The sequence below is a fragment of the Haliotis rubra genome, unplaced genomic scaffold (genome assembly GCF_003918875.1).
Source record: "Haliotis rubra isolate DU_JTF1 unplaced genomic scaffold, ASM391887v1 Scf252, whole genome shotgun sequence".
Taxonomy (NCBI): Eukaryota; Metazoa; Mollusca; class Gastropoda; order Lepetellida; family Haliotidae; genus Haliotis; species Haliotis rubra.
This window is the reverse complement of record NW_025766581.1, coordinates 901048-920452: the sequence shown is the minus strand read 5'-3', so window position 1 is coordinate 920452 and position 19405 is coordinate 901048. Positions and strand designations below refer to the sequence as shown.

The following is a 19405-nucleotide window of genomic DNA, read 5'->3' as shown; positions in this document are numbered from 1 at the left end:
ACACGAGCTTCGCTGAAGCTATCAACATTCTCCTCACAGGTCTCCGAGAAGGTCAACGATAGACGCAGTTCACCAACACGATCTCCGCCGTTAACTGCGGGCCGATCTCCTCGTGACATCACCACGCCGATCGCCTCACAGGTCACCACACAAGTCTGCACACAAGTCTACAGTCAGGTCTCCCCGAAGCCGCCACCCGACATAGAGATAGAAATACACAGTCCACCATCAGAAGAGCATCAACCTCTCATCAGTGATGCTGGGATAGAAAAAATGATGGAGGCATCATTTTCAGACGCTGAGATAATGATATTGATGGTAAACAACCTAGATCTCTTCACCTTCCAAGAGTGGCAACTCGGGCGCAGACATACCTGATAAAGGAAGACGAGGCAGACGCCATCACCTTACCTCCAATCGACTCGATTGCTGTGGTGCCACAGTATGTGGACACAGCCTACCATAAAGCCATAACAGTTCAAACGCCAGAGGCTTATGTTGTTGGCATTAATAGATCTAGAACGATCAATGAGATTCTTATCACCAGATTTCGTGACACCGACTTCTCTGAAGATGATAGGATGATCTACTCGGCTCTACTTATGCAGAACCAGCAAGAACCACACCCTGTATGAAGCTAACGCATCATATATTGATCGATGCTCGACACTTACTTAGGGAAGTCCCAGGCCACCTCCGGCAAGGAGCTAGAGCCTCACCAGTTACGCCACCAGCGTAAAACAATACACTCACTCACTCCTGTTGAACACAGAGGTCGCTGAAGCAAAGCCATATATATATATATATACTGATCGGGCTCTGACTCAATACCTTCGCTAAGGTCGCTGGTAGGCCAAGTGGCTCCAAGTCTACCTCACACAGGAAATCTAGATTGGATACTTCCGAGAGCTTCACAAATCTCCGGCGCCACCGAGGAATTTCTCCTCCAAGGTCTCCATATATTAGCCACTGGGTCATATATAGCTACTCGTCAGTCCGTTCAAGACATCGCATAAGTTGTCTATCAACTGTATGCCATATGCAGCCTATAAGCCTACAGCCGAAGACAATTGCACAGGCTATTTACAACACAAACGCCGCTATATTAATTAATCAACGACGTTGCATAGATCTTCACAGAAATCAACCTTTCCGTTATAGATTGCTAGAATATGCAATCCCGACTACGATCACAGTATCTACATGCGGACCATTACGCAGATCTGCAGACAATTCAATATCGAAATTGAACAGCAGCCTTGTTACAGCCAGTATAACTCATAATCGCCAAAGTTTCTAGAAGAAATATGTACAACAAGTTCAGCTTTAATTCTACAATTATGACGATACATTCATGTATACAGTCTACAAGCTGACAACTTGCAAGTTTATTGTACCTTTATATAAGAAAGTCGGAATTATATTCAAAACTGAAGTTACTTTCACGACAGCCAGGAAAATAACCTACCCAGCATTAATATTACAGAGCTGAGGTATTTCATACCGGAGGTTTTCTAAGCTATCTTTAACCCTCGAAACACGTGGTCACGGGTAACTTCGAAGCTACGGTGAAGACCGAACGATTATGCTAATATCAACGACGGCAACATTTTTATACAAGGGTTTTCCTGCTACACCGGTGACATCACAGCGGGTATTCTACAGAATCAAAAAATGCCTTGTTCTGATTGGACCGCTGTTGGACAACGCACTCCACGCGAGAGGTCGCATCTTTCTTTCACAGGTCAACACTTACGCTACAAGTGACAACTATATTTCAGTGAACGAGCAAGCCTCCTTACAGTCCAGTTAATCTGAACCTTCATGATTGGGCTGCTTTCTTCAGGTTAGAGACCTCCCCTGTCAAGTTAGGGACGAGGGCACGGCAGTCAGGCAATTTTACATAAACTTCAACGAGGACAGACACACCTGGTTGTGCACCACCTACATCGCCAAGGACTTCGCGAGCCGAACAACCTAGACGACGGGATACAAGTGGATCTAAATCCACAGCGCTCTCAGACTACAGCTGAATTTCATAATCAAGCTACTAACACAACTAGATGGTTAGTAAACCTACTTAAACTTTCTGATTGAAGAATTAAAACGGAAGTTTCACCCTCCAACTTGAGGATCTGAATATAGTGCTCCAACACCTCACAAGTGAGGTTTATGAACACGCCTGGATGACATACTTGGACTTTATGATATGATGATTCTATCAATGATGGCCAGCAAGAGCACTGTAAATTTATCTCCACCGAACCAAACAGAAGGGAATAATACAACAGATTATTTCCTCTATCATCAACTTACGCAGAATGAAATCTCACGTACTATATCTCCGTTTGGATCAGAACTGTCATACTACGTGCATACAAGACGGATGGACCCAATCCGACCCTCCATGAGCTTTTTAATGCTCATGATATTAGAGCGCTAACTTCTGCATTGATCTACACAATGTTATTTGAAATAATGGAGGGTTTATTTTCTGGAGATCCGATATGGTGGTTGCCAACCATTATCTGAGAGATATCATCACCGAGGACGCCTCAGGTATCCACCAATTCGATCCCATGGTCCTCGTGACTACAGTTGACAGTTCCTCGGAGAAGATAAGTCAATCTCACAGATTTCTACTTATCTTATAACAGTACTAAATAGCTACATGCTATATATAATTTGCTTAAGTTCTTTTTTATCATCACAGTACTATGATTATTACATCATACAATATATAAGTTAACAACTCTACAGAGTTGGTTATTATATATTTTACCTTAACTTAATTATATCTTAAGCATAGTACTATACTCAGATTGTAAAAATATATAAGCTAACAAACTCTACAGAGTTTGGGCTTTTATATAGGTAGCTTAAGCTTATTCATATCTTAAGCTCAGTTACTATGTTTATATCATATAAGTATATTAGCTAACAAACTCTAAAGAGTTTTTGCTATTTGGCTTAAGTCTCATCATATCTTAAGCAATATGGTTACATTATAACATGTATTAGCTAACAAACTCTCATGGAGTTTTTGCTATATGTAACTTTAAGCTTATTCATATCTTAAGCGCAGTACTATGTTTATACCATATAGGTATTTTAGCTATCAAAACTCTAAAAGAGTTTTTTGCTATTATATATTTGGCTTAAGTTTCATCATAATTTAAGCTTTATGGTTACATTATAACTTGTATTAGCTAACAAACTCTACGGAGTTTTTTTTTTGCTATTATATATGTAGCTTAAGTTTCCTTCAAATCTTAAGCTCAATGCTATGTTTTATCATATAAGCATATATTAGCTAACAAACTCTCACTGGAGGTTTTGCTATTTATATATGTAGCTTAAGTTTTCCTTCATAAACTCAATACTAGGTTTATATCATATAAGTATTTTAGCTAACAAACTCTAAAGGGCTTTTTTGCTATTATACAATTAGCTTTAAGTTTCATCATATCTTACAGTATGGTTACATTATAAAATGTATTAGCTAACAAAACTCCACGAGTTTTGCTATTATATATATAGCTTAAGTTTAATTATATCTTAAGCTCAGTACTATGGTTATAACATAAAAGTATATTAGTTAATAAACTCTAAGGAGTTTTTTTTGCTATATACATTTAGCTTAAGTCTAATCTTATCTTAAGCTTAGTACTATGGTTACATTATTAATCTATAAGCTAATAAACTCTACAGAGTTTTGGCTATATTATATATGTAGCTAAGCTAATTATATCTTAAGCACAGTACTATACTCATATTGTAAAAATATATTAGCTAACAAACTCTACAGAGTTTTGCTATTATATATGTAGCTAAAAGCTTATTCATATCTAAAGCTCAGCATTATATATATATCATATAAGTATATTAACTAACAAACTCTAAAGAGTTTTGCTATTATATAATTAGCTTAAGTTTAATCATATCTTAAGCTTTAGTACTATGTTTATATCTTAAAGTATTTTAGCTAACAAACTCTAAGGAGTTTATACTAGCATATTAACAAGCTTAAGTCTATTAGTCTTAAGCATTGTATTAATGTTATATATACTTTATCATAATAAGTACTTTGTAATAACCTTTATATGGCAGCTGATAAGTTAGCAGCAGTGGGAATTCATCAAGTTCAGTACCTTTATGAAGTTCCCATAGGGTTATTACAATCATCACAGTTCAAATCACTAATTATTAAAATCCAAAGTATTATATTTTTCCCACCTCCTTTCTCATCGGAGTCTACAAGCAAAGAGCATGAGTCAGGATAAGGAGAAAATATGTAATTTTTAGAGTAAAATTGATATTTTATATTTATCCTGACTCATGAGGTAAGCTCCTCCCATCCTCCCCACATAACACTTTGGATTTCCTGTAAATTCAAAATGTTGGGCCTCAGCATATGAGGAGAGAGTGAGGCACATGGGTGGAGGTGGCGCCCTCGTTCCCGCGCTTGTGGAAGGGAGGTAACTCGTGCTGAGTACTAATTAGTGATTTTACATTGAAGGGAGCTTCAATTAGGGAGATACAAGTGTTCCACTATGTTCGCAAGAAGAAGAAGACAAGCAAAAAGAGCATGAGTCAGGATAAGTATAAAATATCAATTTTACTCTAAAAATTACATTTTTTAAATCACCCAGCAATGATGTGAATTTGTGGCAGATGTTTTCTCCTATTTTACTGTCTAAATCATAACTATTTTTTTCAAGCTAATTTGAGACCAATTTATAATTTTTGATAAAATCTCAGCGCATTAATCCACCCCCTCCCTATGACACCATAGAACCACACCCCCAAGAAAACCAAAATGACGGTCCTTATGCTGTCATGTTGCCAACCCAGTTTCAGTCATGATACTTGCAAGGCCGTCTATGTCTTGAAGTTGACATCAAAGACACAATGGAAGTGGAAGCGAAGCATTGACAGTAGACCAGAGACTGGACAAAGACCGGACAAAGACAGATTTCTCTGCAGGGTCTATTTCTGTGGTCAATGCCTGCGTTTCCATGGCAATAAAATGAATTTGATAGATTACATTTTGTAGATTGTCTGAGCATTGAGTTTGTGTTGTGTTCTGGTACGATCATTGTGATAAGTAATAAGAAATACAAGTGTGTGCTGGAGATGTTGAACTGAGACTGGAAGTAGTTGTGTTACTGGCTGTCACGAGGGAGCTCGGATTTCACATAGCTTGGAAAGGTTACGTTTAAGATTTCACCACGTCATTTTGTTGCTACGAAGAGATTGAAAATCAAAATTTATGTAGGAGTGAGACATAAAAAATATAAAAATAGATGAAGCAGGAATGTTTCAGTTTACTGAAATGTATTTACCTTGATGAAGGATGGTTTTGTCATTGACCTGAGTTGTATTTTATTGTTCTAAGCATCAATGTTCTAAATCAGTGCTGTAGACATGCACTTTTGTTGAAGAATAATCTGTCTCAATTAATTGGTGATAGGTTGGGTTTTTTACGTAATAAATCATGTTTGGTTTGTGATTAAAATTTACAATGTTATGGAGTCTCAATCAATCACACCTGTCAAAAATGAATTTGATAATTGATTATAACCTTGCCTTTGCATGTGTTTGTGCTCGGTGTCATAGGAAAGGCAGGATTAGCTCACTCTTTCATGAACACCTGGTGCCCACACGGTTTGATATTGATTCATAAACACATCCTCATGATATAGTCATTTCTTCCAATTGTGGTTCTTTGTTCTTGCTTTTGTGTTTCATCAATTCAGGGGTTGGTGACGCTTTCATCTTATTTGTCCCTATGGTGTGTCCATTTATGTTTCTTCAATTCAGGGGTTGGTGACGCTTTCATCTTATTTGTCCCTATGGTGTGTCCATTTATGTTTCTTCAATTCAGGGGTTGGTGACGCTTTCATCTTATTTGTCCCTATGGTGTGTCCATTTATGTTTCTATTTGTCCCTATGGTGTGTCCATTTATGTTTCATAGGGGTGATGGGGGTAGTCTAGTGGTAAAAACATTTGCTCGAGCTCAATTCCCAACATGGGTACAATGTGTGAAGTCCATTTCTTGTGTCCCCTGCTGTGATGCTGCTGGAATACTGCTAAAGGCAGCGTAAAACTCACTCACTCACTCACTCACTCGATTGTTTTAAGGTTTGTCATCGCCATACATACTCTATATGGTTTCACTAAAATATTCAGTGTTAATAAGGCCTGCATGACTTTGTGCTTCCTTCCCACCTCAAGCTTGCACCCCATGATGTTGCAGAAATACTGTTCATTTAGCAGCTTTTCACTCAACTCTCAGTTCCTAATTGTGTTGAATTCACACCTGAACTTTTGTGACATGATGTGACACTAGAATCACAGCAAGGTCAAAGATACAGTGCACAAGGGAGACCATGCAGTTCAGATCATGTCATTCAAAACCCACATCATCCTCAAGGAGATAATATAGTAAACTTTAAGGAGAACATGCAAGATAGAATTCGCAATATCCAAAGAAATACCACCGCCAAGATCTATTGTTTTCTCCTGAATGTCTAAGATATCAAAAGATTCCTTCCACGTATAATTGGCAAGGTTTCTTAGTTTCCCTGACTTCTTACCCCCATCACTTGTCACACTGCGAGCACCGTCAAGCACATCCAACTCCGAGCCGCCAATTTTAGCATCTTCAACACGTGGTCTAGATTGACCAACCACTAACTCCTTTCTAAGGCACTCCACCTCCTTTCCTAGTTTCATCCGCTTGTCTCGAGGTGTAGACGTTTTATTTCAGCCTCAAGGGCTTCACATTCAAGTTCCAAACGAGTATTTCCATACCACGTGAACTTGCAGCTGAAAACTAGTGACGGCAATTTAGCCTGTGTGGTCGGTTCGCAAGGTGAACTACAACAAACCCTTCATCACGAGGAGAATGTTTGATTGACTCCAAAGCTGCCATCATTTTAAGTCCTGCATTCCTGCGTTTTGGCTTCACGTCAGCCATCACAAACCACTTGGTCATCGTAAACAAACAATAAACAAAATAGCAAACACTGAGCAACAAACACAATGCGGGCGCGAAACCAACTTCAGTGAAATGCCAAAGGGAGGTAACTCTAATAAAACTAGCGTGACCATGGAAAGGGAGGTCACTCCTGACTAATGTATCAAAATATATTTTACTAAGATAAAATATTGCTTTAAGGAGAACATGCACGATAGAATACTTTCATTCAAACCCATGTCAAGATCAAGGACATCATACAGTGCTCTTTAAGACTAAACACACTTGTTGAGTTCTGTCAGCTAAATTGTCTGTCTGCTAATTGATATTTGATGCTATGTTTTAACTGACAAGTAATAAACATCAAGACACTGATAGAGATGCAGTAACCTATTATTCATCATCATGTCCCTCTTATAGATAAGGGCGGTGGGGTAGCCTAGTGGTTAAAGCGTTGGCTCGTCACGCCGAAGACCCGGGTTCGAATCCCCACATGGGTACATTGTGTGAAGTCAAAATTCTGGTGTTCCCCGCCGTGATGTTGCTGGAATATTGCTAAAAGCGGGGTAAAACTAAACTCACTCACTCACTCTTGTAGATAAGATATAGTCGCTATATGGCTGAAAAAATGCTGATGCGACGCAAAATTTTAACTCACTCACTCACACTTGTAGATGCGTAACTGACTCTCAAAGCATCAAAAAAATGCCATTTTCTTTGTTTCAGCATGTGACATGAATGTCCACAAAAAGATGTGAAATGAACGTTCCCAAGCTCTGCGGCATCGACCACACAGAAAGAAGAGGACGTATTAATCTTAGAATTACACATCTAACTGGCAAATTGAAAATTGAAGGTAATTATGTTTCCATTTTGTCTGTACATCATGATTTGTTGTGAAGCATATTAAAGCATTTCAACAGTCTCAGTTATATTTTGGTCAGCACTGATAAGTCAAGTAGTAATATGTAACAAAAGATGTTTTCATGGAGGACAAGTATATATGAAATATTGCCTTACAAAATTGTAATCTTTCATACCCTTTCATAAAAGAAATGATGAAAGATGTATCATCATGTTAATGATACAAAAAATGCTATCAAGAAATTGTGTACCATCATAAAATCTAAAACTGATGTCATTCATAAATAGTCTGTGTTTCACAAGGAGGGATATTGTCACAGGTGTTTCAGCTTCATTAGAATCTTTTGTCAGAGCATCACTTCTCATCAGCTCATATTTAAGATGAGCTGAAGTGAGAACTACGTCATAATTTGGTGGACAGTGTCTAGCTGTGACTTTCCTCTTCAGAAAACAGTAGACCGATAAAGTGAAAACCTGGCTTCATTTTCTGACTATTGATAACACGGCTGTTTGACACATTCTCCTATGTTTGGACTCGATTTTTAAATGAAGAAAAGCAAACATTATGCTTTAAAAAAAAACAATTTAAAATTTCTTCTTTTGAACCCTTTGAATTAGCTTACTTTTTAAATACCTTCTAACAGTAATTACTACAATATTTGTCAGGGGTGGGGTAGCAGAGTGGTTAAATTGTTCGCTCGTCACGCCAAAGACCCGGGCTTGATCCCCACATGGTTTAAATATGTAAAGCCCATTTCTTGTATCCTCTGCCATGATATTGCTGGAATATTTCTGAAAGCAGCATAAAACTAAACTCACTCAATATTTGTCTATTGGTCATGATTTATTCAATACTTTTTCTTGAATTATAAAACCTGTGAACGTCCGGATTAGAATATTGGACTTCAGTAACCCATGCTTGTCGTAGGAGGCGACTAACGGGATCGGGTGGTCAGGCTCGCTGACTTGGTTGACTCATGTCATCGGTTCCCAATTGCGCAGATCAATGCTCATGCTGTTGATCACTGGATTGTCTGGTCAGGATCGATTATTTACATACCGCCGCCATATAGCTGGAATATTGCTGAGTGCGGCGTAAAACTCAACTCACTCACTCACTCACTTGAATTATGAATAATTTGAATTGAAATACACTTTAATGAATTGGAAGAGAATGAGCAAGAAAGTTTTTTGGTTAATAACTATTATCTTACCTATGTCCATTGGCTCTGCTTAACTGCCACTCTTGCTAATGGTTGCCTTGACATGTGGATACCTGGAATGACAATACTAATGCTAATTAACCATTTTAATCAAACAATTTAGATTGGCTAACATTTCTCCAGTGGAATATATGACAATTTGAGCTGAACTTATTTCAGAAATTGCATTGCAAGAATGTAAAAGCAAATCCCACTTGTCTATCAGAAAATTAATACTGATAGAATAATATACTTTAACCATGAAATACTAGAAAACTATATCCCAAAATTTTACAAACTTTTCCTGAGTGATTTTTTGTAAAAAGTATTACTTTTTAATACAACATAATTTTTATTGTTCCATAGCTAAGATGAGGTTTCTTTTCAATCTGGACAGGCAAATGACAATAGTGTCCTGTATAAAACACTGAAGTATGTAGAAAAAAATTAGGCACAGAGCCATCACCCTGCTGAACGCCTCCATGTGCCTGGATGATTGATATAGGATTTGTGTCCTCTAGTGTTGCTTTTGATGAGGTTTAATAGCTACACATATTTGGCTGCTAAATACAAGAGTGGCTGAGAGAACAAGGCCCACAGTTATTGATTGTTAGACCTGTTACAAGCTTCTGGCATCTTTTGAGTGAGATTACAGTTTTCAGTTTTTACCCGTTTGGAATTTCCAAATTGCTGTAGGGAAGATCAAGACATGTTTATGCCATTCACAAAAAGTGTTATCAATCATAACGAAGAAAAAAAGCAATAGCCGCAAAATGTACAAACCCCCTCAGAGCAGTATTCTTGCATTTTATTTGCAAGCTTTTAGATAAATTATTTATTGGTGATTTCCTCCATCAGAATCAGAGGTAATTTCCTCCGAGATCCGAGTGATGTGTTTCTGCCTTTTTAAAAGTTTATCAATTTTATTACAGTAAAAACATGTCTTTTCAGAATAAAAGAATCTAATTTGTTCATTGAGCTTTGTTTGTCTTGTGAAAATACTGTGATGGATAAATTTGGTTCTGATATGTCATATCATAATAGCCAAAGGCCCTTCTTGATGAAGTTCAGTAGGAAAAAGGGAGGTATTTGAACCCATTTAGAGGTACATTGTAAGGGAGGATATTTGATAGATTAATTTCTTCTGACAATATTTGGTTTCTTGATGTAAATATTTTTGTATTGATAATTCCCTGATAGTTTTCTTTTGTGAAAGCCAAGTAATCAAGAGAACTTGGCAGGGTTTCAGTTGTTCAATAAAGTTAATATCACAACCCCCTGGTATCAGTGGGAGATTTGTTCCCATCTTGATTATGAAATATAAATATTGGCTGTGGGTGACTGTAAAGGAAATATTGAGTTTTGTACGGAGGTGTTGCACACATTTTTCTGGTTCATCCAGTCTGGGCCAACAGATAACAGCAAGACATGCCTTGTCAGTGCTTGCTGAAAGAATAAGATTTTGTATCACTTTTAGATTTCACACGAAGGATAAGCATTTATGTAACATTGCTTAGTTTTTGTTGACATTACTCAGATGAAGGAAAGATTGTGAACTGAAATACTTGGAGCAATGATAACATGAACGGGTAGGGACTGGAGGAACTTGACCTTATTGCATACCTTTTAGATAAGAAGAAAAAGGTTGAATAACTGCATAATGGCATCCTACTCCATACTGTTAAAAATGGATGAAGCCAACTTTATGATGTTACGTAGACTGAATATTTAAAGGGCAACATGTAATTGGAAATGTTTTTTTCTGAATTTGACCACTAGTTGTACTTTGCTTTTATATCCACACAGTGCTTGGACATGACAGGAATAGCTTATCATGCAAATCACTAGGGGTTGGTACAGAGAATTTTCATATCGAGCATATAATTGCAATATATTGCAAGAATATTTTATGTTAATGCTTGATTTAAAAAGCAAAACACAACAAAATCACTATGCTTGATTAAGCTTCAATCATGTTAAAATGAAGGAAACAAGGAAAAGAACAATTTAACATCAACACAGTGGTTACTAGTTTGAACTAGTTTCTCCACTCTCAAAAAAGCCCTGAGATTTTTTTAGACAGCAACTTGACCTGGTCAGGACATATCAGGGATCACTGGTCAATAATGAGTAAATATATATATAACATTCAGATCCAAAACATTGCGAAACACTTGAACAAAAATTAAGAACACAACTTCAAACCGAACTTAACTTGATTTCTGAGGTGAAAACGGAATATCCGAAGATTTCCGAGTGTTACGAAGTTTTCCGAATGCATGTCAAACAACCGGTTTTCAATCTGGGTATGCATAATACGTCGATTTCATGTCTGGCCGGTAAATACCGGTAAACCGGTTATATATACAGCCCTACAAATCACATGGGAATATGTTCATCACACATTCACCAATCATTTCAAGTGTCAAGGTCACCCCTTATTTCATAGCCATAAAAAAGTTCACTGGATGATAACAAGCTACATCTTCTGTATGTCAATGAAAGTAGCTTTGATGTTAGATGTTGTACCTGTGGCCAAGGTCAAATAGGTCTGACAAATGCATTTTATTTTGATATTTTAATGACTTTGTAAGTGTTATGTATGTAGTAGCTAAATCGTCTAAATGTTTACGTGACACGTGAAGACAATCTTATGATTAGGTCATTGTTGTCCACTTCTTTGAGTTGCATTTAGAGGTTTGTGAGATAAAGAAGGGGATAGTTCCATAGATATACAATTTCTTTGTTACATTATATGCCATGTTTTGGTTTAGATGCTAACATTGTTATCAAGCAAGTGATCACTTTCTTGACATCAATGTTAGCATCTACCCAGAAAGGTTGCATATATTGTAATGAGTGAGTGAGAGAGTTGGATTTTACACCGCTTTAAGCAATATTCCAGCAATATCACAGCAGGGGATACCAGAAATGGGCTTCACACATTGTGCCCATATGGGAGTCGAACCCTGATCTTTGGCATGGCAAGCAAACACTTTAACCACTAGGCTACCCCACCACCACTATATTGTAATGAAGAAGTTGTATATCCATGGCACCATCTCCCTTGCCCATTGTGACCCATGATGTTGAATTCCATCCTGGACTGACTGACTGAGTTTGGTTTTATGCCGCTTTTAGCAATATTCCAGCAATATCACGGCGGGGAACACTAGAAATGGGCTTCACACATTGCACCAATGTGGGGATTCGAACCCGGGTCTTCCGTGTGACTAGCCAACGCTTTAACCACTAGGCTACCCCACCGCCCCTCCATCCTGGAGCTTCATGTTTGTTTATATGCAGGATAATCCTTTGGAATGTTCTTGAAATACACTTGATGCTGGAAGTATCACTCAAGGTTATACAATAAAAATGTACTGTATTCTTTATAATCCATTGAGAAGCCTCTTGTAAAGAATGAAATTTGTTGCATTTCATTATTTAAATAGCTGTAATTAACATCTGACTTGATGTATTTTACCTGTTAGTTGTTTTTATGTTTGTATGTGTATGGCACAAGATTTCGATAAACAGTAGATTTAATAATGATAATGTCACAAGTTGGTTTCCTTGATTTTGAGTCTGTGTGAAGAAGTGATAGGCCATCCTTTATCATGTGCTTCTGTTTGCAGTCCTAGAGGCACGAAACCTGCCACCCATGGACCCGAATGGACTGGCCGATCCATACGTCAAAGTGAAGCTCATTCCAGACGAGTCTAACAAGTCCAAGAAAAAGACGAAAACAGTCAAGTCTACACTCAACCCTGAGTGGAACGAATCATTTACCTTGTGAGTGAAGAAGAGCTGCTTATAGTAGAAATCAGTAGAATTTCTTACTAGACAATGGATCACGACTGAGACACCATTGATTTTTATCGTTTGTCTCAAGTTTCTTTGTCTCTCATTGCCTTTGAATTTTACTTTAGAACGTAGAAGTTGATAATTACAGACATAGTGCCAATTAGATTTACCTAATGATTCTTTCAAGTCAGTATTCAGCCCCTTGGAGTTAAACCATCCTTTTGGCTGGCCCAGTTGTCACTGTAAGCATTGTTTATAAACAGGTGCTAAGGAGCTTTGTAGACATTCTCAACAGCGAGAAAATTGCCTAATGAGATTCTGTTGACAGTGGTTCCAAAGCAGCCTGCTGGCGAGAGCCCACCATTGTCTTACAGACCTTTCCTTGGTCTGTCGCTCTTTCCTTGAGAGTTTCTAAATTTGGTCGACCACTTCACAGGGATTTGCCCATTATGCCATTCAGTCCATTAGAAATATGTCCCCGAAAGAGGAAGTCCATTGTAGGGAGGAGGATGAGTACCAAAAATCGGCAGTAATTATTGCCGAGGTCTTGGACTGATTGAACAGAGTGGGATAAGATTAACTTAATAGTCCTTTCTACATCAGGGCTGGTTTGATGATTGTCTAATGGGCTTGTAGACTCGTTACCCCAGACGCAATGCATGCGGCCGTGCTCCCAGTTCCGATGGACCATCTTGCCATCGCCTGACTGTCTCATTCGGATCGCGTTGCGTGATATTGCATGCCTATTGAAGGAGACGTGCACCCACTTAGCAACAGATGCCTGCCAGACTAGGGGTTTTAAGCTGCCTGTCTGACTCTGTCGATAACTCATCTGATGCTGCATGTGATGTCTCTCAAGGACTTCTGTGAACATGTAGAGCTAATGTGGACTAAAATGATTGTATTTCTGGTCAGTTGATGTCATACATTGTATTAATATATACAAGTTACGACATTTTGCTTCCGCCGATGTGGACAGGTACATGATATACTCCAGTATCAGACACTTTGACATTTTCTTGTGGACAATAAATGGGAAATTATTTATTGATGATTCTTTGAAATTAAATGGTGATAATCTTCCACTGTCAAAAGCTAATCAACACATTTTACCTTCCAGACGATCTGTTCCGATGAAAACAAAGGTTGCATGATGTATATGTTGTAGACATGTCATGGAGATGAACATCAAAGCTGACATTTACTGGGACATTGTACTTATGACACTTTGTTTTAAAACACAGAAAACTATGATATTGACATGCAGGGAAACTTAGAGGAGGCCCTTTGTACAGACAGTTACAAAACAAAAGTCAGACTTTGCTAAACTTCACCAGAATGGTCAACATGGCTTACTGTATGCATGGTGGCCCAGACTGACATACCTGTACTGGTTCAGTTCTTTGTTGTTATGGTTTATGCATGGGGCAGTAGGGTAGTGCAGTGGTTAAAGTGTTTGCTCATCACGCCAAAGACCCGGGTTCAATTCCCCATATGGGTGCAATGCGTGAAGCCCATTTCTGGTGTCCCCCCACCGAGATATTGCTGGAATATTGCTAGAAGTAGCATCAAACTAAACTCACTCACTCATTATTATGGTTTATGTACTCCCAAGAACTTCATTGCAGGTGGTCACGTTGAGCTGAATTTCCTGGTTGAAAATTTCCATTCACTGTCTTACTGGTGTTATTGAATGCTTTTTGGCATAAGCATTTTCCCATTTTATACACATAGTGTCTGTTATGATAATTATCTGCTTTGTGCCTATGTCTTTCAGCAATGGTCTGATTGTTTCAGCGACCTCGGGTCTGATGATGCTCTGTTTCAGTGATCTCGGGTCTGATTGTTTCAGTGATCTCGGTTCTGATGATGCTCTGTGTTTCAGTGATCTTGGGTCTAATGATGCTGTGTGTTTCAGCGACCTTGGGTCTGATAATGCTCTGTGTTTCAGTAATCTCAGGTTTGACTGTTCTGTGTTTCAGTGACCTCGGGTCTGATAATGCTCTGTGTTTCAGTAATCTCAGGTTTGACTGTTCTGTGTTTCAGTGATCTCGGGTCTGATGATGCTCTGTGTTTCAGTGATCTCGGGTCTGATGATGCTCTGTGTTTCAGTGATCTCGGGTCTGATGATGCTCTGTGTTTCAGTGATCTCGGGTCTGATGATGCTCTGTGTTTCAGTAATCTCGGGTCTGATGATGCTCTGTGTTTCAGTGACCTCGGGTCTGATGATGCTCTGTGTTTCAGGGATCTCGGGTCTAATGATGCTCTGTGTTTCAGCGACCTCGGGTCTGATAATGCTCTGTGTTTCAGTAATCTCAGGTTTGACTGTTCTGTGTTTTAGTGACCTCGGGTCTGATAATGCTCTGTGTTTCAGTAATCTCAGGTTTGACTGTTCTGTGTTTCAGCGACCTTGGGTCTGATAATGCTCTCTGTTTTAGTAATCTCAGGTCTGACTGTTCTGTGTTTCAGTGATCTCGGGTCTGATGATGCTCACAAGAGAATCTCAATGGAGGTGTGGGATTGGGACCGCACATCTCGCAATGATTTCATGGGGTCACTGTCATTCGGTATCTCGGAGATCCTCAAGAACCCAGCAGATGGCTGGTACAAACTCCTGAGCCAGGAGGAAGGGGAGTTCTATGGTATTCCAGTCAGTGATGAAGTCGAACCTACCATCGAAGAGCTCAAACAACTACAGGTCGAGGTGTGATATGCTCTTCTTTATCATCTTTAAAAAGCATTTGAGTGGAGTCATCTTACACCATAAACATACTGATTTCTTGGATCAAAGATTCTTACAAATATACTTAGCATCAAAAGCCTTCATTCATTGTAAAACATCTTGTGACCAGACAGATTCTTAAATTAACTTTATTATTACTTTCTTCTTGACAGTGCTTGCAAACAGTAAGCTACCATGTTGTTTAGTTTAGTTCTATGTTTGCATCACCCAGAGTAGACCTAGCGTGCAATGATGTTTGCACAGAGTGTTTGCCCCAGTAAGTGGCTGCCTATAGTGTATTCAGTTGATGTTTCAACGACAGAACACCTTTGTCTTGTGTAAATTACAGTTTTAGTCAAACTTGAGTTTTGCAGCTCTTAACACTATCTTGAATATGCTTTTACTGCACATCAAGGGTAACGATAGTGCACAGGCTTGTCATGCAGAGTTATGCCCCTTGGTCATGCCAGGATCCACTGAATATGGGTTCATTTCCAGATTTGCTAATAGTACCCTTGTTCTATTTGAACCCATGCACAGTGCTTCTGGTTGAACATTACTTAGCGGTTGTCGTCTATGATCGACTCTTTCATCTATGATCGACTTCCATTCCCAATCAAGGTTATTATATGACTGAGGTAGCATTGCAGGCAGCGTTATATCTGATTCACTTGCTCACGCACCTGGCAAACAAGATTGTTTCTTCTCAGGCACCTCAGCATCAGCATACATGCCACCATCACATGCCAGCAATTTTAAAATATTTTACACCTTGACACTTACATTATAATTTTTAGAAAACAGACTGTTAATACACGTTTTTTATTCTTTTATCATTGTTTGTACAATTTAGAAGTCTTAAATTAGCCAACATTATAATGATTTTATTAATATAATCCTTTTGATGTAAGTAATATGAGTTTCCAAAGTATTTGCAACAGTGAGTTTGTCATGATGACGAGTTTAATAATAAATACATCAATATGTATACTGTGGCCTGGTCACATGTCACCTGTCACTTCTCTGTTCTGCTTGCACCGATACAGACACTCATCAATATCAAATTAACAATTCATATCCTCTAGTTCATGTGTTTCACCGATATTAACTTTCGTTATATGAGGAATCTATTAGATAGTTTCAATATCCAGCTTTGCAAAGTAAAGTACTTGGCAACCGTATGTTTTGTACAATTATCCTTACTTCATCTCTCAAAGGTTGTCAGTTTCACTTTGTTAGTGATGCCGATCAATTTCGTGATCCCATCCAACAACCCGATTAGGTCCAGTGCAATTGAATGAGTGAGAAATGCACCATCTGTGTATATTTGGCTATCAATTGGCTGTGTTGTGTCCTGCGAGGCCTCCCCAGGGCCAGGTACTTAGCTTCTCTCCCCCTGTGCTATGCTGTAACTATGTCAGGCTAACTGTACATTTCATGCATTCAGCTGTCAATCATACACTTGATGTGGGGCAGTCGAGGAGGGAGGCACCATACCTCACAATATTTTTTTTAATCTGTTCAATTGGTACAGATTCTGTTTTCTCTCTTTGTTTTGTTACAATTACATTTTGTCATTTAATATGTTTAAACAGAATTCTTTAGTAACATGAAATATTTGTTTTCAATTATGTTTGGAATTTTGTAAAAAATCAAGTATGATTCTTAATGTAATCTAGAATTGTTTGACATACATGAAATAAGAAGAAGATACATATAGCATATCAAATTTATCTACTTAATTTAATTTATCTGCTGTAATTTAATTCTTCAAATCTCTAGCATCTGAAATATCAGTGTATCAATGCCTTTGATTACATTGTTATTTTCAAAATATGTTCAAGTGCATGAGTAGCCCCCGGTATAGGGCCCCTGTCAAGTCATAAGGTTCTGCCTGTATCATGGCTATCTGCTCTGCTATTGACCCATGATCAATTAATTGTCTCAACAACTCCATGGTCATTACGGTGCTGGAATGGTCCGCATAAAGTTGTGGCAACTTGGATTATCAAGTATTCAATTTGTGGAAAGCGTTTCCCTATTTTCAAAAACATCCACATCGGCAGCTTTGAAACTTTGGATTTAGATTTGGTTGGTTTCCAGTGGATGTCGATTTCACAATGGTTATTGATGATGAGGTAGGCGGATGACTGGCAGGTGAAATGAACGAAAAGAAGGAAGTGCTTTGTGGACACTCATTCAGCCACAGTTAATACAAATTTTTGTATTCTTTGGAATCTTGAAATTATAGATGGCAAATTGTTTTGTGGATAATATTGTTTATAAATACCTCGTTCTTCATAGACATGTGTGTTGTTGTAGCGCGCCAGGAAAGCAATGAAAAGAAGATGGTTCCCCTCGACAAGGCTCAGAATGTCAGTCGGCAAGACATTGTACGTGCAAGTGACTTCAACTTTCTTACAGTTTTAGGAAAAGGTAGTTTTGGAAAGGTAAGATATTTTCATTTCACCATTATCAATGTGAACCTGTAGAGTGCTGAGTGGGAATAGAATTTACAATGTCATGATGTTACAAGCCCAAATACTTCCTTGATGATGTGTTCAGACTGCTGCAGTGACTAGTGCAATGTGACTTGTTTGCTGAAATGTTGGTCTGAGCTCTGTAATTCTTTCTGGGGTGCCTGCTGGGGCCATTGTGTGTGTGACATGCAGGCATATTCTAACTAAATAACATCAGATAGTAAGAATTGAAACCTGGATTTACTGATTGATGTGAGCAACAATACAAGCAGTTGGGGGTACATTTGACACACCATCAACCAAGACATGGGTACAATGTGTGAAGCCCAATACAAGTAGTTGGGGGTACATTTGACACACCATCAACCAAGACATGTACAATGTGTGAAGCCCAATACAAGTAGTTGGGGGTACACTGACACTCCATCATGGTACAATGTGTGAAGCCCAATTCTGGTGTTCTCCGCCATGATATTGCTGGAATATTACTAAAAGTGGTGTAAAAAACCCAACTATCCCGCAGGTTTCACTCTAACATCCTGTCCCAGAATCTCAACAGGTTTCCAAGTCATAACGTCTAACATCTAGCAAAGGTGTCCCCAGTGGTGTGTTCCATGTGTGATCCTGACTTGACAGACCCACTTGCCATGTTTCAATATTCCTCATTCCTGCATAAAACAATGATCACTTCCTCCGACTTTGACTCAGGATCTGATCATGCTGTTTGTTCCAGATTTGGGGAGGATCGTGATCAAGACTTGACCATACTGTTTCCCTTCTCCAAGTGTCTGGGATTGGGTTATTCAAGACCTGACCTTGCTTTTTCTCTTTATTTTTAGGTAGTTTTAGCGGAAAGGAAAGGGACTGACGAACTTTATGCAATTAAAATATTGAAGAAAGATGTCATCATTCAAGATGACGATGTAGAATGTACGATGATAGAAAAACGGGTTCTGGCGCTGCCCACCAAACCTCCATTCCTTGTTCTCCTTCACTCCTGTTTCCAGACCATGGTGAGTAGCACTTCTCGAGTCACAAAAATACTGATTTTCTGCTAACAATTATCTTAGGGTGATTGACTAAAGACAACAAAATTAGACTTGTATTATGTATTTTATGGCTGTCAGTCAACCTACATATATTTTTTACATGGTCATTGTTACTTGAATACTTCAGAACATGATTGTTCTAAACTGAAAAATTGAATCCATCAACTTTGTATCTCACATAGAAGGAATTCTGACTGATAATCTTGCTCTGTTTGAAGCTGACCCATAAAGGTTTTTGCAACATTTTGTGATTAATGATGAAACCTGGCACAATCTGCAAGTACTTGATCGGTGGATGTTT

At 38.5% G+C, this 19405-nt stretch overlaps 1 protein-coding gene across 1 annotated transcript in view; it reads left to right on the top strand.

Annotated features, from left to right (window-relative positions):
• The window catches only part of LOC124279576 (calcium-dependent protein kinase C-like), a 154642-nt gene that overhangs the window by 103175 nt on the left and 32062 nt on the right, over nucleotides 1-19405 (top strand). The window contains 6 exon segments of the mRNA XM_046715415.1: nucleotides 7710-7729; nucleotides 7731-7839; nucleotides 12685-12841; nucleotides 15323-15556; nucleotides 17899-18025; nucleotides 18895-19068. Of these exon segments, the coding sequence (XP_046571371.1) occupies nucleotides 7710-7729; nucleotides 7731-7839; nucleotides 12685-12841; nucleotides 15323-15556; nucleotides 17899-18025; nucleotides 18895-19068 (821 nt within the window).